Source organism: Camelus ferus, chromosome 13, assembly GCF_009834535.1.
Source record: "Camelus ferus isolate YT-003-E chromosome 13, BCGSAC_Cfer_1.0, whole genome shotgun sequence".
NCBI lineage: Eukaryota > Metazoa > Chordata > Mammalia > Artiodactyla > Camelidae > Camelus > Camelus ferus.
Window position 1 is genome coordinate 6,950,472 of NC_045708.1, and position 18,184 is coordinate 6,968,655.

At 45.6% G+C, this 18,184-nt stretch overlaps 1 protein-coding gene across 6 annotated transcripts in view; it reads left to right on the forward strand.

Moving 5' to 3' along the window:
• Positions 1-15,962, forward strand: part of KIF1B (kinesin family member 1B) — a 135,355-nt gene extending 119,393 nt beyond the window's left edge. For all 6 annotated transcript variants that reach the window (XM_032495156.1, XM_032495158.1, XM_032495159.1 and 3 more), the window contains 11 exons: positions 2,674-2,788; positions 3,547-3,680; positions 4,485-4,546; positions 5,708-5,853; positions 6,024-6,263; positions 7,354-7,425; positions 8,444-8,565; positions 10,035-10,184; positions 10,509-10,701; positions 10,907-11,025; positions 11,579-15,962. In XM_032495156.1, the coding sequence (XP_032351047.1) occupies positions 2,674-2,788; positions 3,547-3,680; positions 4,485-4,546; positions 5,708-5,853; positions 6,024-6,263; positions 7,354-7,425; positions 8,444-8,565; positions 10,035-10,184; positions 10,509-10,701; positions 10,907-11,025; positions 11,579-11,621 (1,396 nt within the window). In that variant the 3' untranslated portion in view covers positions 11,622-15,962. The remainder of the gene's footprint in view (positions 1-2,673; positions 2,789-3,546; positions 3,681-4,484; positions 4,547-5,707; positions 5,854-6,023; positions 6,264-7,353; positions 7,426-8,443; positions 8,566-10,034; positions 10,185-10,508; positions 10,702-10,906; positions 11,026-11,578) is intronic.
• The last annotated feature ends 2,222 nt before the right edge of the window (positions 15,963-18,184 follow it).

Consider the following 18,184-nt stretch of genomic DNA (forward strand, 5'->3'; position numbering starts at 1 on the left):
GTCAGGACTGCTTGACTCATCAATTTATTTTCTTCTTTAGGAATAGAAAAAACTCCTGGTTTGGTAGTGAAGGAAATTTTTTCCCATCTGCTTCTTCATCTGATTTAGACAAGAAAACTGAAGGAAGTGATACATGACAGTATAGCCGAAGTGTTTTTTTAAAGATGTGCGCACACACACACACACACACACACACACACACACACACACACACACACATACATAGACACATGCTGCCGTCGTCCAGAACATCTTGAGAGATCCACCTCGGATCATTTCCTGACTACCTGAGGAGCCATACAAGAAAACATGTCTTAGGACTTAGCCCTGTTTCTAACTCCAAATTCTTTTGCTATAGATTGATTCAGTTGACATTTCTCACCAGTCTTGGTTGTATTTCTTATAATTACCTCTTAAGAATTGCCACCCTTGGTGGGTATTTCAAAAAAAAAATGTGCTGCAGTAACTCCCAAGCGCCAAGCAAAACCAAAAAAACCCATAAAACAAAAACCTACCTTTTCCCCCCACATTGCAATTCAGAAAGATTTTAGTGGAGTCAGAATTTTTTTTATGTTAGCCAAGTTTCTACCAGTGAAATTTCCTCTTTAGGTTAAGTTGTCACTTAACCTGAAAAACAGAAATGTGAAGAAGCTTTCTTACACAAATTCCAACATTTGCCCCAGTTGAAAGGGAATCATGAAACCTAAATACTGGCCCTGGCAGGTGCTTAAGTTCTGGTTTGGAACTTAATGAATCACAGATTGTAGGCAGCAGTGCTAGGAATGTCTGTCAGGTGTCTCCGAAGGAACACGTGCCCTTGCTCTAAGGAGGGGCTTCATTTCACTTCAGCATGGGTGTAGCCAGGCCTTGCAGCGCGACATTCCAGGTACCTTGACAATCACTGGGACACAGTAAGAGGGCAGTCTCGGGGACAGCCCTCAGTCAGGTGGCTTCTGCTGAAGTAATGGATTTCATCACACAGTATTATAATTTATCTTAAACCAAATTAAAATGAAGATCTGATTGAAACAGGGCTTTGTGAATGCATAAAGGGTTCTCTGCTGAGCCCATTGAGCTCAGGAGCTGGGGAAAGGTTTCTGTTGTCCTTTTTTGTGGTCACTATTTGGGTCCTTTTGTTGCTTTGTCCATCTTTATTTTGTTAGTTGTCTGTATATTCTTTTGTTGTCTTGTAGATAATTTTCTTGACCCACACATACTGCCTTGAAACTACATGTTAGAGAGAGTATCCTGTGCAGCTGGCCCTTGAACAACACAGGTTTGAACTGCACAGTCCACACACGTGGAATTTTTTCAGTAGAAAGTACTACAGTGCTTCATGGTCCGGGGTTGAATCTGTGGATGTGGAACCTCAGATGTCAAGGGCCAGCTGCAAGTTACACATGCATTTTTGACTATGTGAAGGGTCGGGGCCCCAACCCCTGTTGGTCAAGGGTCGTCTGTACTTCAGGAAGACTTAGATCTAGAAGGAGCTACAATATGAAACAATCAGGGCTTCATACACCGGCCCTCAGAGGATGAGGTGTGGTTAAGGAGTTCATTTAGAAGTGTATGGTTTTCTGTATGATTGTTTCAAGAGAAAGGAGTGTGGAGATGTGCTTAGAGAGAATATGGGCCAGCTGTTTGTCATAGGAAGTCTAGAAAAGACAACAGTGAGATTGCTATTTGGGAGGGAGTGAAGTAGAATGTATTGGGCAGGGAACAGGGTGTGCAAAAACTCTCTCTAGTTGAAATGGATGAAGTGTATTACATGTGCAAAGAGCCAGTGGTGATGGAAACCCACTCTGCAGGGGTAAACGAGGTGTCTTGCCCCACACTTCTAACGGAGTGGAGTTGGGAGTTGATCTGTAACACGGCTGTTGAATTCAGTTCGGGGTTGCAGATGAAACTGGTGGAGCTGTAAGATTTAATGTCATTTAGCGTCTGTGATGTTTTACCAGTAGGGAAAAAGAAAGATATTAAAACAACTTAAAAAACCAGTTTATGGGTATCTATCAAATAATCAAGCCTCTAGTTGTTATTTAAATGTAAGGTTTTCATGTGGATTATTTTGAAAACTCATAAATATTAGTTGGCTAGCTGTGGTATTAAAATTCGTTCTCTTTTACTGAGATGTCAACTAAGAATAATGTTTTATTCTTTTATTTAAAACAAGGCTCCCTATACTCCTTCTTTTCTCCCTATACTCTCCCAGGTATGTTTGTGACATTTCAGAGGCTCAGCAGAACAGGATTGAGATACGAAGACTGCAGCTTACAAATGACTGAGTCTTTGCTTCCTGCCCTTACTGCTGACTGACAGAGGAGCTAGCTTAGTCTTTCTTTCTCCTTTTAGTTTTTGTCCAGACTCATTCATCCTTTTCATCTTAATCCTTGTGGTTGAGCTCACTGTGTTTATGTTTATTGGCAGAGGAGAAGCAGGCTAGTAGAAACGAAAACAAGCATAACTGAGTGTTCCTTGATGCTGAGTGAGGGCAAGAGGATGGAGGCCTGCCTCTTCCTCCCAGGAGATGCAGGTTCTGCTGTGTTGTTGGATTTCCATAAACTGGAAGTGCTGGTTGGTGTAGGGCTCTGCAGCATTACTGGCAATGACAGTACCTGGACTAGGGTGACCTCAGCTTCTTTTGGATGACTTCCTCTTGCCTTTTGACCTTAGGACCTTCTATCGTTTTGAGGCTGTGTGGGATAGCTCCCTCCACAACTCCCTCCTCCTGAACCGAGTGACGCCCTATGGGGAGAAGATCTACATGACCTTGTCGGCCTACCTAGAGGTGAGAAGACCCAGGACTTGAGAAACTGTGAACAGCCAGCCCTAAACAGTGGGCAAGTTAGAACAGGAAGTGGGGAGGAAAGGTTTGACAGTTTTGTTCTCCTTTCTCCATCCATATCCTTAAGTTATTTCTCTTATTATGCTTTACTGACTCTTCTGGTTATATTAGATTCTGTTCCTGGTCTCTAGTTAATAAAAAAGTCACATAACTTTTATTACAGTATCAGCTTTAGTATCCTAATCCTTATTCTTCAAAGAATGTATGATTTTAAGAAAACTGTCTCTTTTGTAGTTGTGGACAGAGCCTAGTCATGGTTAACAGCACAAACCGTGGAACTAGCCAATCTGAGTTCCAGTCTCTGTGCTGCCAGTCACTTGTCCTTGGACAAGTGCCTTTCTCTCTCTGTGCTTCAATTTCCTCATCTCTTAAACAGGGGTAATAATAATAGCATTTACCTCAGGAAGTTGTTGAGAGGTCACATAAAAGGATTTCGAACAGTGCTTGGCACATAATAAACAATGAACATTAGCCTTTATTATAGGAAAAACTGAAAATTTGGTGGGGGGGAGATAAATGCATCTGCAAAGGGTACCACGTGATCTTGTGCACAGTATCTCCTGAGTTGCCGCTGAAATAATTGGTAGAGCAAATCCTCCACCCCTCACATCTGGGACCAGCTTTCCAGATATGGTGATGCCCAAACTGGTCGCAGATGCTCCATCTGCTTTTAATCGGAGCCCATTCCTGTCTGTTTTCAGCTGGATCATTGCATCCAGCCAGCTGTCATCACCAAGGACGTGTGCATGGTCTTCTATTCCCGGGACGCCAAGATCTCACCGCCACGCTCCCTGCGCAGCCTCTTCGGCAGCGGCTATTCAAAGTCACCAGACTCGTGAGTTTTTGAGACAAGTTTAGCTTTCGATTGGTTTGCCCCATATGGAATCAGCAGTCTTCTGGGTATCTCTGGCTGCCGTTACAGATTCACAACCTGTAACATTTTGGTAACTGATACCCGGATTGCAGTGACTTGAATGTTGGCATTTAATAAACTGTTGATAAATAGATGAGTTAGTGAAGGAAGGAAGGAATGTTCCATTGTGAACACGTCTCAAACAATTCTGCAGGGACTAAATGTTCTTTTAAATGTCATTTTTATTTCTAACAGACTACCAGTTAGGATTTTCTTCAAGATTTATTCATACTTAGGATATATAAAAATGCATCAAGAATAATACAGTGAATACCTGTGTATCACCACCCAGCTTAAAAACTGAGTATTACTAGTGCAATAGAAGGTTCAGTTACCCCTTCCTAATCACACCCCCTAGAAGTGGTTTATCATTTCATTCTGGTCAGGCTTGTTCCCCCTCATCTCTTCTTTCTTGGGGTAAGAAAAAGTAAATTTTAATTTTTGCATTTGTAATATAACTTTTCTAGTTTATCATTCAGTTTTATTTATCCATTGTAATGAGAATGTTCAAAAGATTGCAATGAAAACAGACTCTTCTTAGAAAAAATATACTGATGTTCAGAACAGGAAAAGAACAGTGATTGATAAGAAGCATCTGTAATTATATTTGAGGGCAGGTTGCAGGCCCAGCAGAGAACATAATGTTTTAAGTAACGAGAACTGAGATTTTTCTGTTTTTGTGCTGTGTGAAATTAAGCAGTTGTTTATTTGTTTTCATTTAAATAGTAATCGAGTCACTGGAATTTATGAACTCAGCTTATGCAAAATGGCAGACACAGGCAGTCCAGGTAAGTTCGCGGACTGGGGAGGTGACTGCTGTCTTTGCGTATGATTGGAGTATATTATGTCAGAAATCTACCCCACCATGCAGGATGTATATACATTTTTTGGAAACCAGATATATTTCACAAGCCACTTTGGTGGTGGTGGTGGGAATTACCTTTTTCTGAGTTGCAACACTGTTTGGGTTATGACATGCAACACAGTTATAAAAATTGTATGGAACAAAATGTTAATGGGCTGTGGAATTCTGTAAAAGATTTCAAGTGCATTAGAATGAATTTGGCTTGGGAAACTTCAGAACCATTTCTGTTCCCACCTCAGCCCCGAAGATAACTTGACAGTATAACTTTATAGGTGTTGTCAAACTAAAATCCAACTTCCTGTCCTCTAGAAAGATATATTATTAAGTTGAACTTGTTCTGGTCCTTTTTAATGTCTCTTTGGACTGCTGTTGTTCCTCTAGCTTGGTGGCCTTAAGCAGTATTCTACATTTTTATGGACAAAACTCAGTGTTAAAGAACATTTAATGTAAGTTTGAATCATTTTGGAGAACATATGTGGAAAAGAGTTCAGGGCCCACCAGTAAGACTGAGATAAAAGACTTTGAGTATGAACCCAAGTCCCAGTAGCAGCTAATTATTATGTCTCGATAGTTCCTTCAGGAATTTTAAAATTAACATAAAATTCATGTCTTTTATATGTGAAGCCAGTATAACATTTTTAAAAATTAATGGGAAATAATGGAGGCTAAAGCAGTCTGTCATCCACCACAACGGACTGTAGGCAGTACCTTAACTGAGCTACTGACATGAGGGGTGTGTGGGGAGACTTGCCCCACTCTTTTTGTATGGGTGTATTTTTATATATTTGGAACCATAGTATACAGACTATTTAATCTCTCTCTGTTTTCACTTAACATAATAACTAACATTTTCTTAAGTTGCACTATCAGCTTCATAACTATCAAAGATTATAAAATTCAGTTTTAAAAGAAGTTCAGAGAGTTGCTTTGGGGGAAATGGTATCAATTTTTATTAATAATCAAAATCCCGTGCTGAGACCAAACTGTCTCAGTTTGCCATCTATATGAATTATCAATTCTTTTGGAGCTAAAATTGGAGTCAGGTTTTTCTCGGGGAAAAAAGCATTATTTCCTCTTGTCTCAGGCATGCAGAGGAGGAGAAGAAAGATCCTGGACACCTCGGTGGCATACGTGCGAGGGGAAGAGAACTTGGCGGGCTGGCGGCCCCGCGGAGACAGCCTCATCCTCGAGCACCAGTGGGAGTTGGAGAAGCTGGAGCTCCTGCACGAGGTACCCCAGGGCAGGAGGTGCTCTGGTGAACTTCGGGCACGATTCCCACATTCACCTTCTCTGTGTGATCCTGGCTTTTGAGTTTTCTGTCACGTTGGAGGTATAATGTTTGGCTTATTAAGATCTTGATGAGCTTGTGTTTGCTGAGGCAGTAGTGTTGATCTTTTTAGGTGGAGAAAACCCGCCACTTCCTTCTGCTCCGTGAGAGACTTGGTGACAGCATCCCCAAATCCCTGAGCGACTCGTTGTCCCCCAGTCTCAGCAGTGGGACCCTCAGCACTTCCACCAGCATCTCCTCTCAGATCTCAACCACCACCTTTGAAAGTGCCATCACACCCAGTGAGAGCAGTGGCTACGATTCAGCGGACATTGAAAGCCTGGTGGATCGAGAGAAAGAGCTGGCCACCAAGGTGTGACTCCCTTCCTCTTTGCTGAGCATTTTCCCCCATGAATCTCAGTGAGCTAGTCTTTCCGTTTTTCATTTACATCTTTATCTTTCTTTGAGGGCCTCTGTTTCAAAGCCTGGGCTAACACTGTGAAAATAGAAATAAGTAAGACTCGATTTCTACACCTAATAAATTTACAGGCGGTAGGTGACAAGCTGATAATAGAGGTGTGGTCTAGAATGCTGTGGGAGTCCGAGGAGAGGCCTCCACAGGAGAGCACTCATGACCTGAACTTGGAGGGTTGTGCAGGAGAGAGCCAGCCATGTCCAGCATGATCAGCGTTGGGGAATTCATGCAGGAGAGGGACAGAGATGGGCCAGAGCCAGATCATGAGGAGTCTGTGTACTGGACTGAAGTGTTCAGTCCTGGGAGTGATGCGGAAGTATCTCAAATAGGTATTTGTGTTTTAGGGAGATTTTTCCGACAGCAGTAAAGAGGGTGGATTTGTGGTGAAGCGATAGACTGGAGGCAGGAAGAGTTCTTTATTTCAGTAACCCCGACGAGAGACGGTAGTTCTTTAACTGTGGCAGGATGTGGGATGGAGAGGAATCGTGGAAGAGATGTTTGGAAGGTGGAACTGGCACCTTCATGCCCAGATATGGCAGGAGAGGGCCAGGCAGCTGCTGAAGGTGACTTCTGGGCATGTGGCGTCTGGGCAGCTGGCTGACAGTGGAGTACAGAAACGAGGGATTTTGGGTTTGTTGTTTTAATAATCAAATGCCTTCTAGGTTGATTCAGGAACTTATGTCCACCCAAAAATCTTCCTGTCTTTTAGTGCCAGGGTAAATGGAGGATGAAAAGGAAGTTATTGCATTCTGAAGCACTTCTAAACTGTGGTTGCAATAATTCACTTTTGTAGCCTCAAGAATGGCTTTTTATCCACTTATTTTGTCGTCTTTATTAGGCATGTACCAGGCTTCCCTTGCTATATGCTTGGATGATTTGAACAGCATCTGAACTTCACTCTGGGTCTTAGCATGTTATTTTCCCACCCTGCTTTAATCCAGGGCTGTGTTTAACCATTAACTCTTACACTTCCCTTTTTCTTCCCTAGTGCCTGCAACTTCTCACCCACACTTTCAACCGAGAATTCAGCCAGGTGCACGGCAGCATCAGTGACTGTAAGGTGAGCAGCTCACGTTTCCTGTCCTCAGGTTATGCTGCTTTCTGGGGGCTTCAGACAGGCATAGCATTGTATTTGAGGTTGTAGGACGTATCTGATCTTGCATTTGTTTAATTTGCAAACTCTGTTTGCAGAACTCTGACTTCTGAAGATAAAAGTATTCTTGTGTGTCTCTTAGAGTGATTATCAGATGGGAAACATTTGGCTTTTCTCTGAATCCCTTGGAGAAGAATATTCTGTAGGGAGGGATATATTGTTTTACATGACAGGGCACAAGAAGTGCTGAGATTCTTAGTGGCATAGAATTTTGTTGCCTTTGATTAAGAGTGAGGTGAGCACTTTAAAGAACTTCTGTATCATGCTTTCTGTTCTAATCGTCTTCACCTTTCTTGCTATCCCCTAGACACTCCAAGTTCATTTCCGGGTTGTGAGCACTGGCTGTTCTTTTGCTTGGAATGATCTTCTTCCAGATACTCCCGTGATTGACTTCCTTATCTATTTCATTTTTCGGCTCAAATGTTGCCTCTCTGGGGCAAACTTCCTTAACCACCATACTGTCAAGCCAGCAGCTCTCTCAGACTTTTTAATCTCTTTCCTGCTTTATTTTTTGCTGAAACACTGATCCCTGCCTGACACTCCTTAAAGTGTGGATTGGTTTATTGTCTGCCTTCTCCACTTAGGATGTAAGCTCTGGGAGGCCAGGGCCTCTGCTGTGTTCTTAGAACAGTGCCTGTTGTTATAAGTGCTTGGCACGTGTAGATAGGGTCATTTAATTAATGCAAGAGGCAGTAGCAATGTAAAATATAAATATATTGTATAAATGTAAAGCTAGCCTTGCCTCTTTTGTAAACATCTTGATTCCTATTGTGACACTCAAGCCATCAAATGTTTGTAAGACTTTTTCTTGAATGACCTGAAACAGAAGATTTGTGGAAGGGAGTCACTGGCTGTCAAAACTTGTTCCCTGCAGAGACAGTTTTGTTCATCTGAATCTCCCTTGCCGTGTCCTGTTTTCTTGCAGTTGTCTGACATCTCTCCGATTGGACGGGATCCCTCTGTGTCCAGTTTTAGCAGTGCTACCCTCACTCCCTCCTCCACCTGCCCCTCTCTGGTAGACGCTAGGAGCAACTCTTTGGATCAGAAGTAAGTACCCAGGTTTCACTGAGAGAAGAAGCTAATCTTTTATAAACCAAGGAAAATGCCAACCTTCCTGTAGCTCAGTGGTTCTCAGCTGAGGGCAGCACGGTCCCCCCGGCAGTGTTTGGAGATACGTGGGAGCCTTTTCTGGATATCACAGTGACTGGAAGATGCTGCTGACGTCTTTTAACATCACACTTTACTTTCTGCATCACATCATAGACTCCTCTTCTTAATCCCTTCCTGCTTGGTTTACTCATCCATTCACAACCCTGATGTCTCCCCAGTTGCATCAGGCACAGGAAGCCCCATTCTGGGAAAAATATTTTGGAATTATTTTGGAAAAAATATTTTAATGACTCAACAAAATACACAAGTAAGAATAATAGAGGCAAAGTCTAGATTCCATTGTAACCACTGCTTTGCACTGCACCACCAACCTCCCTTGCCTGTGTCCATTCACTCTGCTCACCTGTCAGAACCCATCTGGCTATCACCCAGCGGTCTGTCTTCCTCTACCAACACTGACACAGTGGGCCAGAGAAAAGAGCACAAACAGGTAATTTAATTAGATTTGGGATGCCATCAACTCTAAGACATTGTTTTATGTGCCACTAAGAAAGAAAAAGTAGTGCCAACTAAAATGTGACATGCCATCAATTAGAAGATGCATTCCCAACTCAAGAAACAGTGAAGTATGAGAAAAATGGCTTTTGAGAATTAATGAAGTACATTTAAGAGTCTCATGCTCTACCAACTGAGCTAGCCGGGCGACTGAAGTACATTTAATTCGACTAAGCTGCTCTACAAAGATAACAGTACAGAGCGTAGGGATCCCTCCTCACACAGCAGTTCGGGCTGGTCCAGGTTGGTGCTGCAGCTGTGCTCACGCGGTCATTTAGGAACCCAGGTTCCTCGCATTGCTGGCCTGCTCTGCCCACTCCTCAGGCGGTGGTCCTCACTCACACTTCAGAGGCATGAGCATCACCTGGGAGGCTTATTAATAGATCCTGTATGGCTGAACCCCATCCTGAGTTTCTGATTCTGTGGGTCTGGGTTGGAGCCTGAGAATTAGAATTTCTAACAAATTTTCAGGTGAAGTTGTTGCTGCTGCTCAGGGACCACACTTTGAGAACCACTGCCCTGGGTGTGGCCTTGGGACTAAGTAGAAACATGTGAGGGAATGGAGTTCATATTCCAGACACTTCTGTTCATAGGGCTTCAGAATAGGAGGGCAGACTGAGTGACTTGGCAGTCATCAGTGATCAGTTTCCTTTTGTAACTTCCGAGGGATGACACCAGTTGAATTTGGAATTACCTTTCTGACGCCAGCTTTGTCTTCTGAGCCACGCTCTCTGAAACTGATGTTTGCAAGGTGTTCGGGGAGAAGCGCTGTTCCTCCTGGTGAGGTGGTTGTGCACTGACCTTACTGAAGCTTGCACTACCCCTTTCTTCCTCACCTCTCTCTTTTCAAGGACTCCTGAAGCCAATTCCCGAGCCTCTAGTCCCTGCCCAGAATTTGAACAGTTTCAGATTGTCCCAACTGTGGAAACACCCTATTTGGCCCGAGCAGGAAAAAATGAATTTCTCAATCTTGTTCCAGATATTGAAGAAATCAGGCCAGGGTGAGTACCGTATTGACCAGGGATGCCGGCTGTGACAAGGCAGATTAACAAGAGCTTACTTCCGGCTCTTCCGTGTGGGCTCTGTGTTGCCACCTAATGCAGATGGAATCCGGTTTCTGCTCCGGGTGTACCATCGCCACCCCGGCACAGCATGTGGAGGGGGGGGCTTTGGGTCTTTCGCGGCGTTACTTTGGCAGATCGGATTCTAGGCCAAATGGATCATTTGCCTGTTTTGTTCATCCTAGGGTCTTGGCCTTCACCCTCAGCTCATGATTACTTTATCTTTGTGAGCAACTAACCTCTCTTGTGCTGTGCTTTTTTTAGCTCAGTGGTCTCTAAGAAAGGATATCTGCATTTCAAGGAGCCACTCTCCAGCAACTGGGCTAAACATTTTGTCGTGGTCCGTCGCCCTTATGTCTTCATCTATAACAGTGACAAAGACCCAGTGGAGCGTGGCATCATTAACCTGTCCACAGCTCAGGTGGAATACAGCGAGGACCAGCAGGCCATGGTGAAGGTCAGTCCTGCCCCCTGTTGCTTTTCATTGCCATACATGGTCTTCCCTTTTGTGTTCTGGACTCTGCTGTGTGGTGCAGAAACTCTTTTCTATTTGCTGTCTCTGAACCTTTGGTCTAAAGTGCTGTGAGCCTCCTGAAGATGGCAGGTGGTCCCCATTGTTCAGTGCGCGTAGTGACTTTCTCATCTTCCTGTGTTTCCTCCAGACGCTGAACACCTTTGCTGTATGCACAAAGCACCGCGGGGTCCTTTTGCAGGCTCTCAATGACAAAGACATGAGTGACTGGTTATATGCCTTTAACCCGCTCCTTGCTGGCACAATTCGGTAAGAAGTTGTTCCTGTGTTTCCTTCCTCTTCGTGGTTTTTGGTCCCAGGGACAGCACCATACTTAGGAAAGGAAGTCTTGTTCCAAACAAGTTTAAAATAGAGGAGGGACAGGAGTCCAAGTGTGGTTGTAAGGTGGTGATGGGGCCTCAGCTTCTCATAAGGTGTCTCCTGGTGTCCTGAAGGGCCAAGGAGACTCTGGTCAATTTGCACCCAATTTATCTCCTGCTTTGACTTTTTGTTCTTAAGGGGTCTGCTGCTGGTGGGACTGAAGAAAGGGAAGACTGAGAGCCTTCATGGTTTCCCAGTATTCAGCCCTGTGATCCAGCCTCAGATCCTGTTAGGGACTTGTGTCCCCGGGTCCCCAGGGTGAGGAGGACTGCAGGCTGCCCTGTTTGTTCAGGAGCCTGGAGACCTGGGCCCGCAGTGCAGGATGGGAGGGCATTCAAGGAGGGAACCACAGAGGAAGAAGACCTGCAAGGGCGAGACTATATAGACCCAGTTCTCTGATCCTGCCATCTGCCTAATTCTCTAATCCCTTTGTCACCCACAGGTCGAAACTCTCCCGCAGATGCCCGAGCCAAGCCAAGTACTAAGTGACTCTGCCGAGCGCCCTCATCACCTTCGAGAGATAAAGGAAGTGTTACCTCTCATTTCTCTTTGTGATTTTTGACGGTGACTCTTGTGTGTGATCCTGTGGCTTAACTCCTTGTCCCTCTTGTCCAGCACTCTTTCTAGCACTCCTGTTCCCCATCCCCGTTGCTCTGTACTCTTTTCTTTTTCCTGTGCTGAGAATCTCATTAGGAGCATGTGGCCTAACAAAAGGGGAAAACAAACAAAAACCAGAAACCCAGAGGGGATCCAGTGAATCTACAAATTACTTTTTGGTGTGTTTTGGCTTGTTTTGTATGATAGGTCCCTATTGCGACCACTCTGATGTCTGTACTGCTGTCTTTGGAGATCTCTGTCTGTTTTTTAAGACAACATAATATTTATTTCTCTTTTCTATTTGTGACATAATTTTAATTTTTCTTGGGTAGCTTCGAGACTAAAGGAGGAGACATCTGGTCTTTTTAGAACCTAAGAGGAAAAAGAGTTAACCTTTCCCCCTTCTGTCTCTTTTTGCCATTGCTAATCCCTGCATTTTCCATTCAGGGAAAAGGTTGTAGTGAGTTTAGAAATGGGACAGGTTATGTTCTCTGAAACTGGGACTTATTTAGAACATAGCCATGTAATTTTCATTTAGTGGAAGAGAGGACTCTTTAGCAGGTGTGGGACAGTGGCTGCTGTTGACCCTGTAAGAAGGGAAGAGCCGAGGACACTGCCAGTGGATTTCAGAGGACCGTGGACTTGGCAGTGGGCTGTGGAGGTGGGCGGCCAGTGGGACACTTGTCGTTGTCACAGCAGGGCTCCTCTGACTCCACCGGGAGGGAGCCTCTCCTCTCAGTTTCTCAGTCCTGTTCTTGGCATGAGTAGTTATGGCGGTACAGTTGGAATTAGTGCCGTGATGTCATACACAAGGAGGGCGTGTTTCAGTTTCTGGTGATGAATTTGATGGCCTCTGTCATCATCATAATTATGATAATGCCAGGTAGTGACGTTATGATTGTCGTCACTCCGCTAATCAAAGACATGTAGCTCTTACGTTTGAACTTGGAAGTCTCCCTCGAAATCCAGTGGTCATGTTCAATGACCCTTGTCAAATTGAAAATACTCTGAATGATGCTTGTCTCCCTGTATTCATAAATAAGCAGACATGATGGGCATTGCTTCCTGGGTCCCAGGATTATAACCGATGTCCTCCCATCACTAAAAAGAAAAGGACCCCTACCTGGGGGCCGAGAAGAGGGTCCACCTGAGCCCTGGCCCCAGGCCTAGCTGCTTGCATCCTGCTCCTTGGTTGTCTCCGTCTGGAAAAAAGCCAGAGGAGAAGGGTGGCGGCTCACTGCTGACGGTCTCCCCCTCCTGGCAGAGCAGGGTCTGCTCCCAGGGCTGTCTTGGAGGACGTCTTCCTCTTTCAGCTGCAAGGAGTTTATGGGAGGGACGTGGGGAAGATGGCCTCCCGTTACTTCCGTTGCTTCGCCAGTTGACTTGGGGTTATTCTGTACTGTGTCCTTCACCTCCCTTGCCCACACCTCTGTCTGCCTGTCCCTCAGGCTTTCAGGAGAGTATCTGCTTGCTCCCACTTGGGTGGGACCTGGGGTCCTCAGCCTCCAGGCTGCTGACTCTCGGGCAGCGAAGGGGAAGGGCCTGTGCACTGTACGGAATGGTGGCTGGGCAGGCTCGTAATCACCCAGCCCCTTGCTTCTGACTTCCTGGCTGGGCTCGCTCCCAGCTTCGTTCATCATAACTGCCTTGCAAAGAGGAGGAAAAGTGAGTCACAAAGAGCTTAACAAAAGAAAGGATAGAAATCAAAGGCTGTGACCTTGCCTAAAAAATGATCAATTATCAATTAAAACTCTATAGTAGATTTTTTTTTAACTTTCTTCCTCTCCTTAAAACATAGGTCACTAACTATAATGTTATTTGTTTCCTAAGTGGTATATGAGACTTTTAATGTAGTTAGAGGTTTCTTGTCTGATGGACACAATGTGCCCTTCGGGTGTATACTCAAATCCAGGGTCTGTCAGTGCTTAGAGACGGCTTCCTGGGCTGACATTAAATCTAATTTCAGGGACATGAAGATGAGATTTGAAGGTTACTTTCAGAATTAAATCATGGATGCTGCTGCTGTTACAAAGTCTGATCGGAGGATCCATGTCTGTGGCACCAGGAGGTGGGGACAGTGGTGGTGGTGGGAGAGTAAAACCTGTGATACGCTGAGATGACTTCTGTTTTTCCTTCTAACTCAAACAAAACTGGCTTGGAAAGTCTTTGCTTTGGAGAAGGTGTCAGATACTAGCACAGGCCCAGCTGGACTGTTTGTAACATCCCCAGGTGAGAAGGCCTTGTGAGGAAGCAGGGGTCCCGGCAGGTGGGCTTCCCACCACCTCGGGGCCTCAGCTGTGGCTGCAGGTACAGACAGCCTCTGTAGGTACCGCTTTCTCTGGGGGCCCATTTTCAGATTGGAGCTGGAACAGTTTCAGGATTGATGTTCCCTTTGTAGACAGGGCCGTCTCCACTTTGAAGCTCTGAGAATCTATGTTAGGAACTATTTATGAGGCTTTAGCTGAATCCATAATGGCAGGAAAGTTGAAAGAACTTGAACCTTTAAGGAAACCACCTTTTGAGGTTTGTTTTGTTTTGTTTTAACCTAAAGCACTCATTTAAACAAGCCATAAAGGGCAAGAAAGAACACTCTTACGCCAATTAAGGAGAAATGAGTGCCACATAAAGGTAACAGTCCCCTCCCCTCCTCCCCCATCATTCTGTCTCCTGCCAAAGCAAAACGTGGCCTCACAGCTGCCACCAAACCAGTGCTGACACCTTCCTTGTCGCTGCGCCGCCCTGGGGGTCAGTCAGCTCTCAGGCCAGGCTGTGCAGGGCCAGCCAGCTCGTGCACAAGCCAGGCGCACGGCCAAGGCTGCTGCTGGCGGCCGGGTGGACGCCTGAATCCCGATGTGTATTTATAACATGGCGAAGGCGAGGGAACTATTTTTCCCAACTGAAAAACCACTGCTTTTTTTCCCCTTCAGCTACATAGAACTCACATGACTACTCATATTTTTGATGGGATTTTTCAGCTCTTTTACACTGGAGGAATAAATTGAATCATTGTGAAAGGTCTTTTGGTATCTAAAAATAAAATGACTTCTCCTGGCACATATATCAAAGCAAAGACTTTGTTGCCTGCTGCTTGCTATCTGATTTACAGGGATATTTAATTTTGTAGGTATTTGTATATTTATACCGCTGTAATTAATTGCACATTGAACTGGAAAAGCAAGGATGACCTGGCGTGAGGCACCTATCGGTACTTGGCATCCCCTTGTCTGGGCTCCACTCGGGTTCTCCAGGACAGTATCAGGGCTTGTTCGTTTCTTGTTTGACTTGGTCCTTCATTTTTCCTTTTGGTTCCCTTTTTAAAATGTGATTGTTAACCTGCTCTTTAAAAAGAAGAGACTAATTTTGCTGCTGCTCTCAGAAGGTTTGCTGAATGTATTTGAAGTAGGGCTCTAACTCGTGTGCATTGCAGCTGTCCACCGGCCAGTGAGGATCCACCCAGGTGTGCGGCCAGACCCTGACTGTGCGTAGCAGGAATGTATGATCTGTGCTTCCTTAGTAAACGGAAATATCAGCTGAGAGATTATCTGCTGCTGTTGTTCAAAAGGCCATTTATGAAACTGGTATTTGAGCCCCATAAAATCTTAGGAAAGCCTCTAACCATTCAAAGGAAGAAATTAGAGTTGATACAAATTTCATGTTAAAAACTCACAGCCACACGGCTTGTGCTCAGATGGAAAGTCCGAGCTGAGGTTGGTCTCTTGCCAAACCCTGGCTGTCACGTGTCGTTTTCATGTCTTCGAGTTAATTTTTTTCATGCTGCTTATTCTGGCACCAGTTCACCTGAGGAATCCATCAGCCTTCTCACAAACTGTCTTAGACTCTGTGGCTCTAAAGAAATTGTCTGTTGAGATTTCAGGTCTCTTGTCACCATCCTCGTGCACTACAGCAAAACCCGTGAAGCATAAGTGGCCTTTTTGAACCAAGACTTTGCAAACTGATCTCTCCCCAGTGAAGGAGTTGAGCACATTAGCAACAATGTACATTATTAATTTCAGATTTTCATTTTCATGTTTTATTATGTAAATATTATCTGATGTTTGGAGCTTGAGTATACAGAATGTAAATATAGTTCTTGTATTTGTACTAATTCTGGTTCTTTGCTGTATAGCTTAGGTGTGCAATGCAGACATCATCTAACTGTGTATGGTAACCTGCATCACGGAACTGTTAGTGAACGAGGTAAAAACAATAAAGGTACAACCAGTGCATCAGAAGGCTCTTGATGTGCGTTTATTCTTGCACCCTCTGAAAGGCGTTTGCACAGAGATTTTTCCTGACTTGCAGAGATACTGCTTTTCTGAGACAAATGTCACGATGCTGTGACCTACATGTTCCCTTCTGATAAGTCAGAACAGCAGCTATTGCATGACTAATGTGGTGCTGTTTCTTTGAAAGTGCTTTCCTCCCGAGTATGGAAGTGGCTGTTTTAGGTGGAAGGTTTGTGGAAGATCTGTGTTTTTTTTCTCCTGAAGCCTCTCTTTATATGCCTACCAATGATTCTGTAGTGGTGGCGGTGGCGTTTGGTGGCGGGTGGGGTGTGGGGAGGGTAATAGAGGGGTTGAAATTTTCCCTGTGTCAGTTTAACAGACACAGAGCAGAGCATGACCAGCGCAGAGCACATGAGCAGGGACCACTGTCCTGGTGTTTGAGGAGAAATGTAAGCAGGGAGGGAGAAGTAACATTCATGCAGAAAGCAGTGATTCGTGTCCACGTGCCCGCGTGTCTGTGGGGTGTGTGTCCACATGCCTGCGAGTCCGTGGGGTGTGTCTGGATGCTGGTGTTTCAGCAGTGAACAGAATGAGCCAGCACCCGCGGCCCTCCGACCAGTGAGGGAAGACGCTTGTTACACAAATATGTAATGTTACAGAGCAAAATAAAGCTGAATAAAAGATGAGAACGGACGGGAAGGAGGCATCTCCATAGATCATGCGGTCAGGGAAGGCCTCTTGTGGAAGGTGACATTTGAGTGGACAGCTGAATGAAAGAACGGGTCAGCCACGCAGAACCCTGGGCAAAGAGGTCTGGAAGCAGAGACAGTGAGTACTCAAGGCCGCAGCGTAGGTCCCAGATCAGCAAGGAGGCCGGTGTGGAGAAAGAATGTGGCCAGGGACCAGGTGGTGGTTCCGGCTTAGGTAACTGATTCCGTTAGAGTGAAATTGGAGCCAAGGGGAGACTTTGAGGAAATAAATCACATGATCTTATTTGTGTTTTTAAAAGACCATTCTGATTGTTGGTTGGAAAACAGCCTGCCTAGTGTGTGGAGATGGGGGACCAGTGGAGGGAGAGAGACAGAACAGGAAATGCTGCCCAGGGTCCCACGGGAGGGGATGGAGGCTCGGACTGAGGCGGGAGCAGTAGATCGGGGGAGAAACCGCCAGATTCAGGACGCGGTTTACTGTCAGCACTAACAGTGTGCTGCTGGGCTGCGTGCAGAGTCGGAGAGAAAGGAGAAAGGGAAGTCCCGGCAGGTGCCTGAGCACAGAGCAGGCGCTGGATTTCCTAAAATGAAGAAGGCTGGGAGGAGGGCTCTTCCTGAATGAAGAATGTGTTTTGGGTCACGTTCACTCTGAGATACCCACCCGCACATGTAGCCGATGGGGCAGTTGGATGTCCTAGTTGGACTCGGGAAGAGGCTGGGGACACATTTGGGAGTTGTCACAGAAGGTGATGATAAAGGCAAGAGGTGAATCTGGGGAGGGAGTGGCTGGTGGGAACCCAGACTTGTGCGGTGCAGGGCGGTCCTGGGGACAGGACGACCAGCAAAGACTGACGAAGTGGCCAGTGGAGAGAGAGTGGTGTTTGGCAACTGAGTTAAGGAAGTGTTTGAAGATGGAGGAAGTGATAACTGTCCAGTGCAGCTGACCAGTTAAAATAAGAACTGAGCAGTGACCACAGGCTTTGGCAACAGGGAGGTCAGGGAAGTTTGAAGGAGCCGGTGAATACCATCGGTTTTTCCCAGTTTCAGAGCCAACTGAGAAACAAAAGAATAAGGCAGATGGGAGGTCAAAATATCACCCTTTTCACTGTTAACTGTGGGTAAATGGGTTTCCTAAAACTGAACCTTGGAATCAGATGGCCGGGAGCAGTGCGGCTTGGACTTCAGTGTACACCAGACTCACCTGGGGTCATACCAAGTGCGGCTTCTGGCTGAGTAGGCCTAGGGCGGGGCCTCAGGTCCTGCATAATAAAGCTTCTGCATGATGTCAGTGCAGCTGTCGTGGGGCCAGCTCTCAGGAGCTGACGTACAGAGAGAGCTGAGATGTCCCCGATGGCAGCGAGGCCCTCAGCGGGCCGGGCTGGCCGTGCCTGGGGGCTTCTTCCAAACTCGGCCGGTTACATGCTCTCCTGGTGCTGTGTGAGGGGTGGGCGGTGGCAGGCGTGATCCCGGGATGGAGCTCACGTCATGTGCAGGAGGCACCAGGAGCGCATCTTC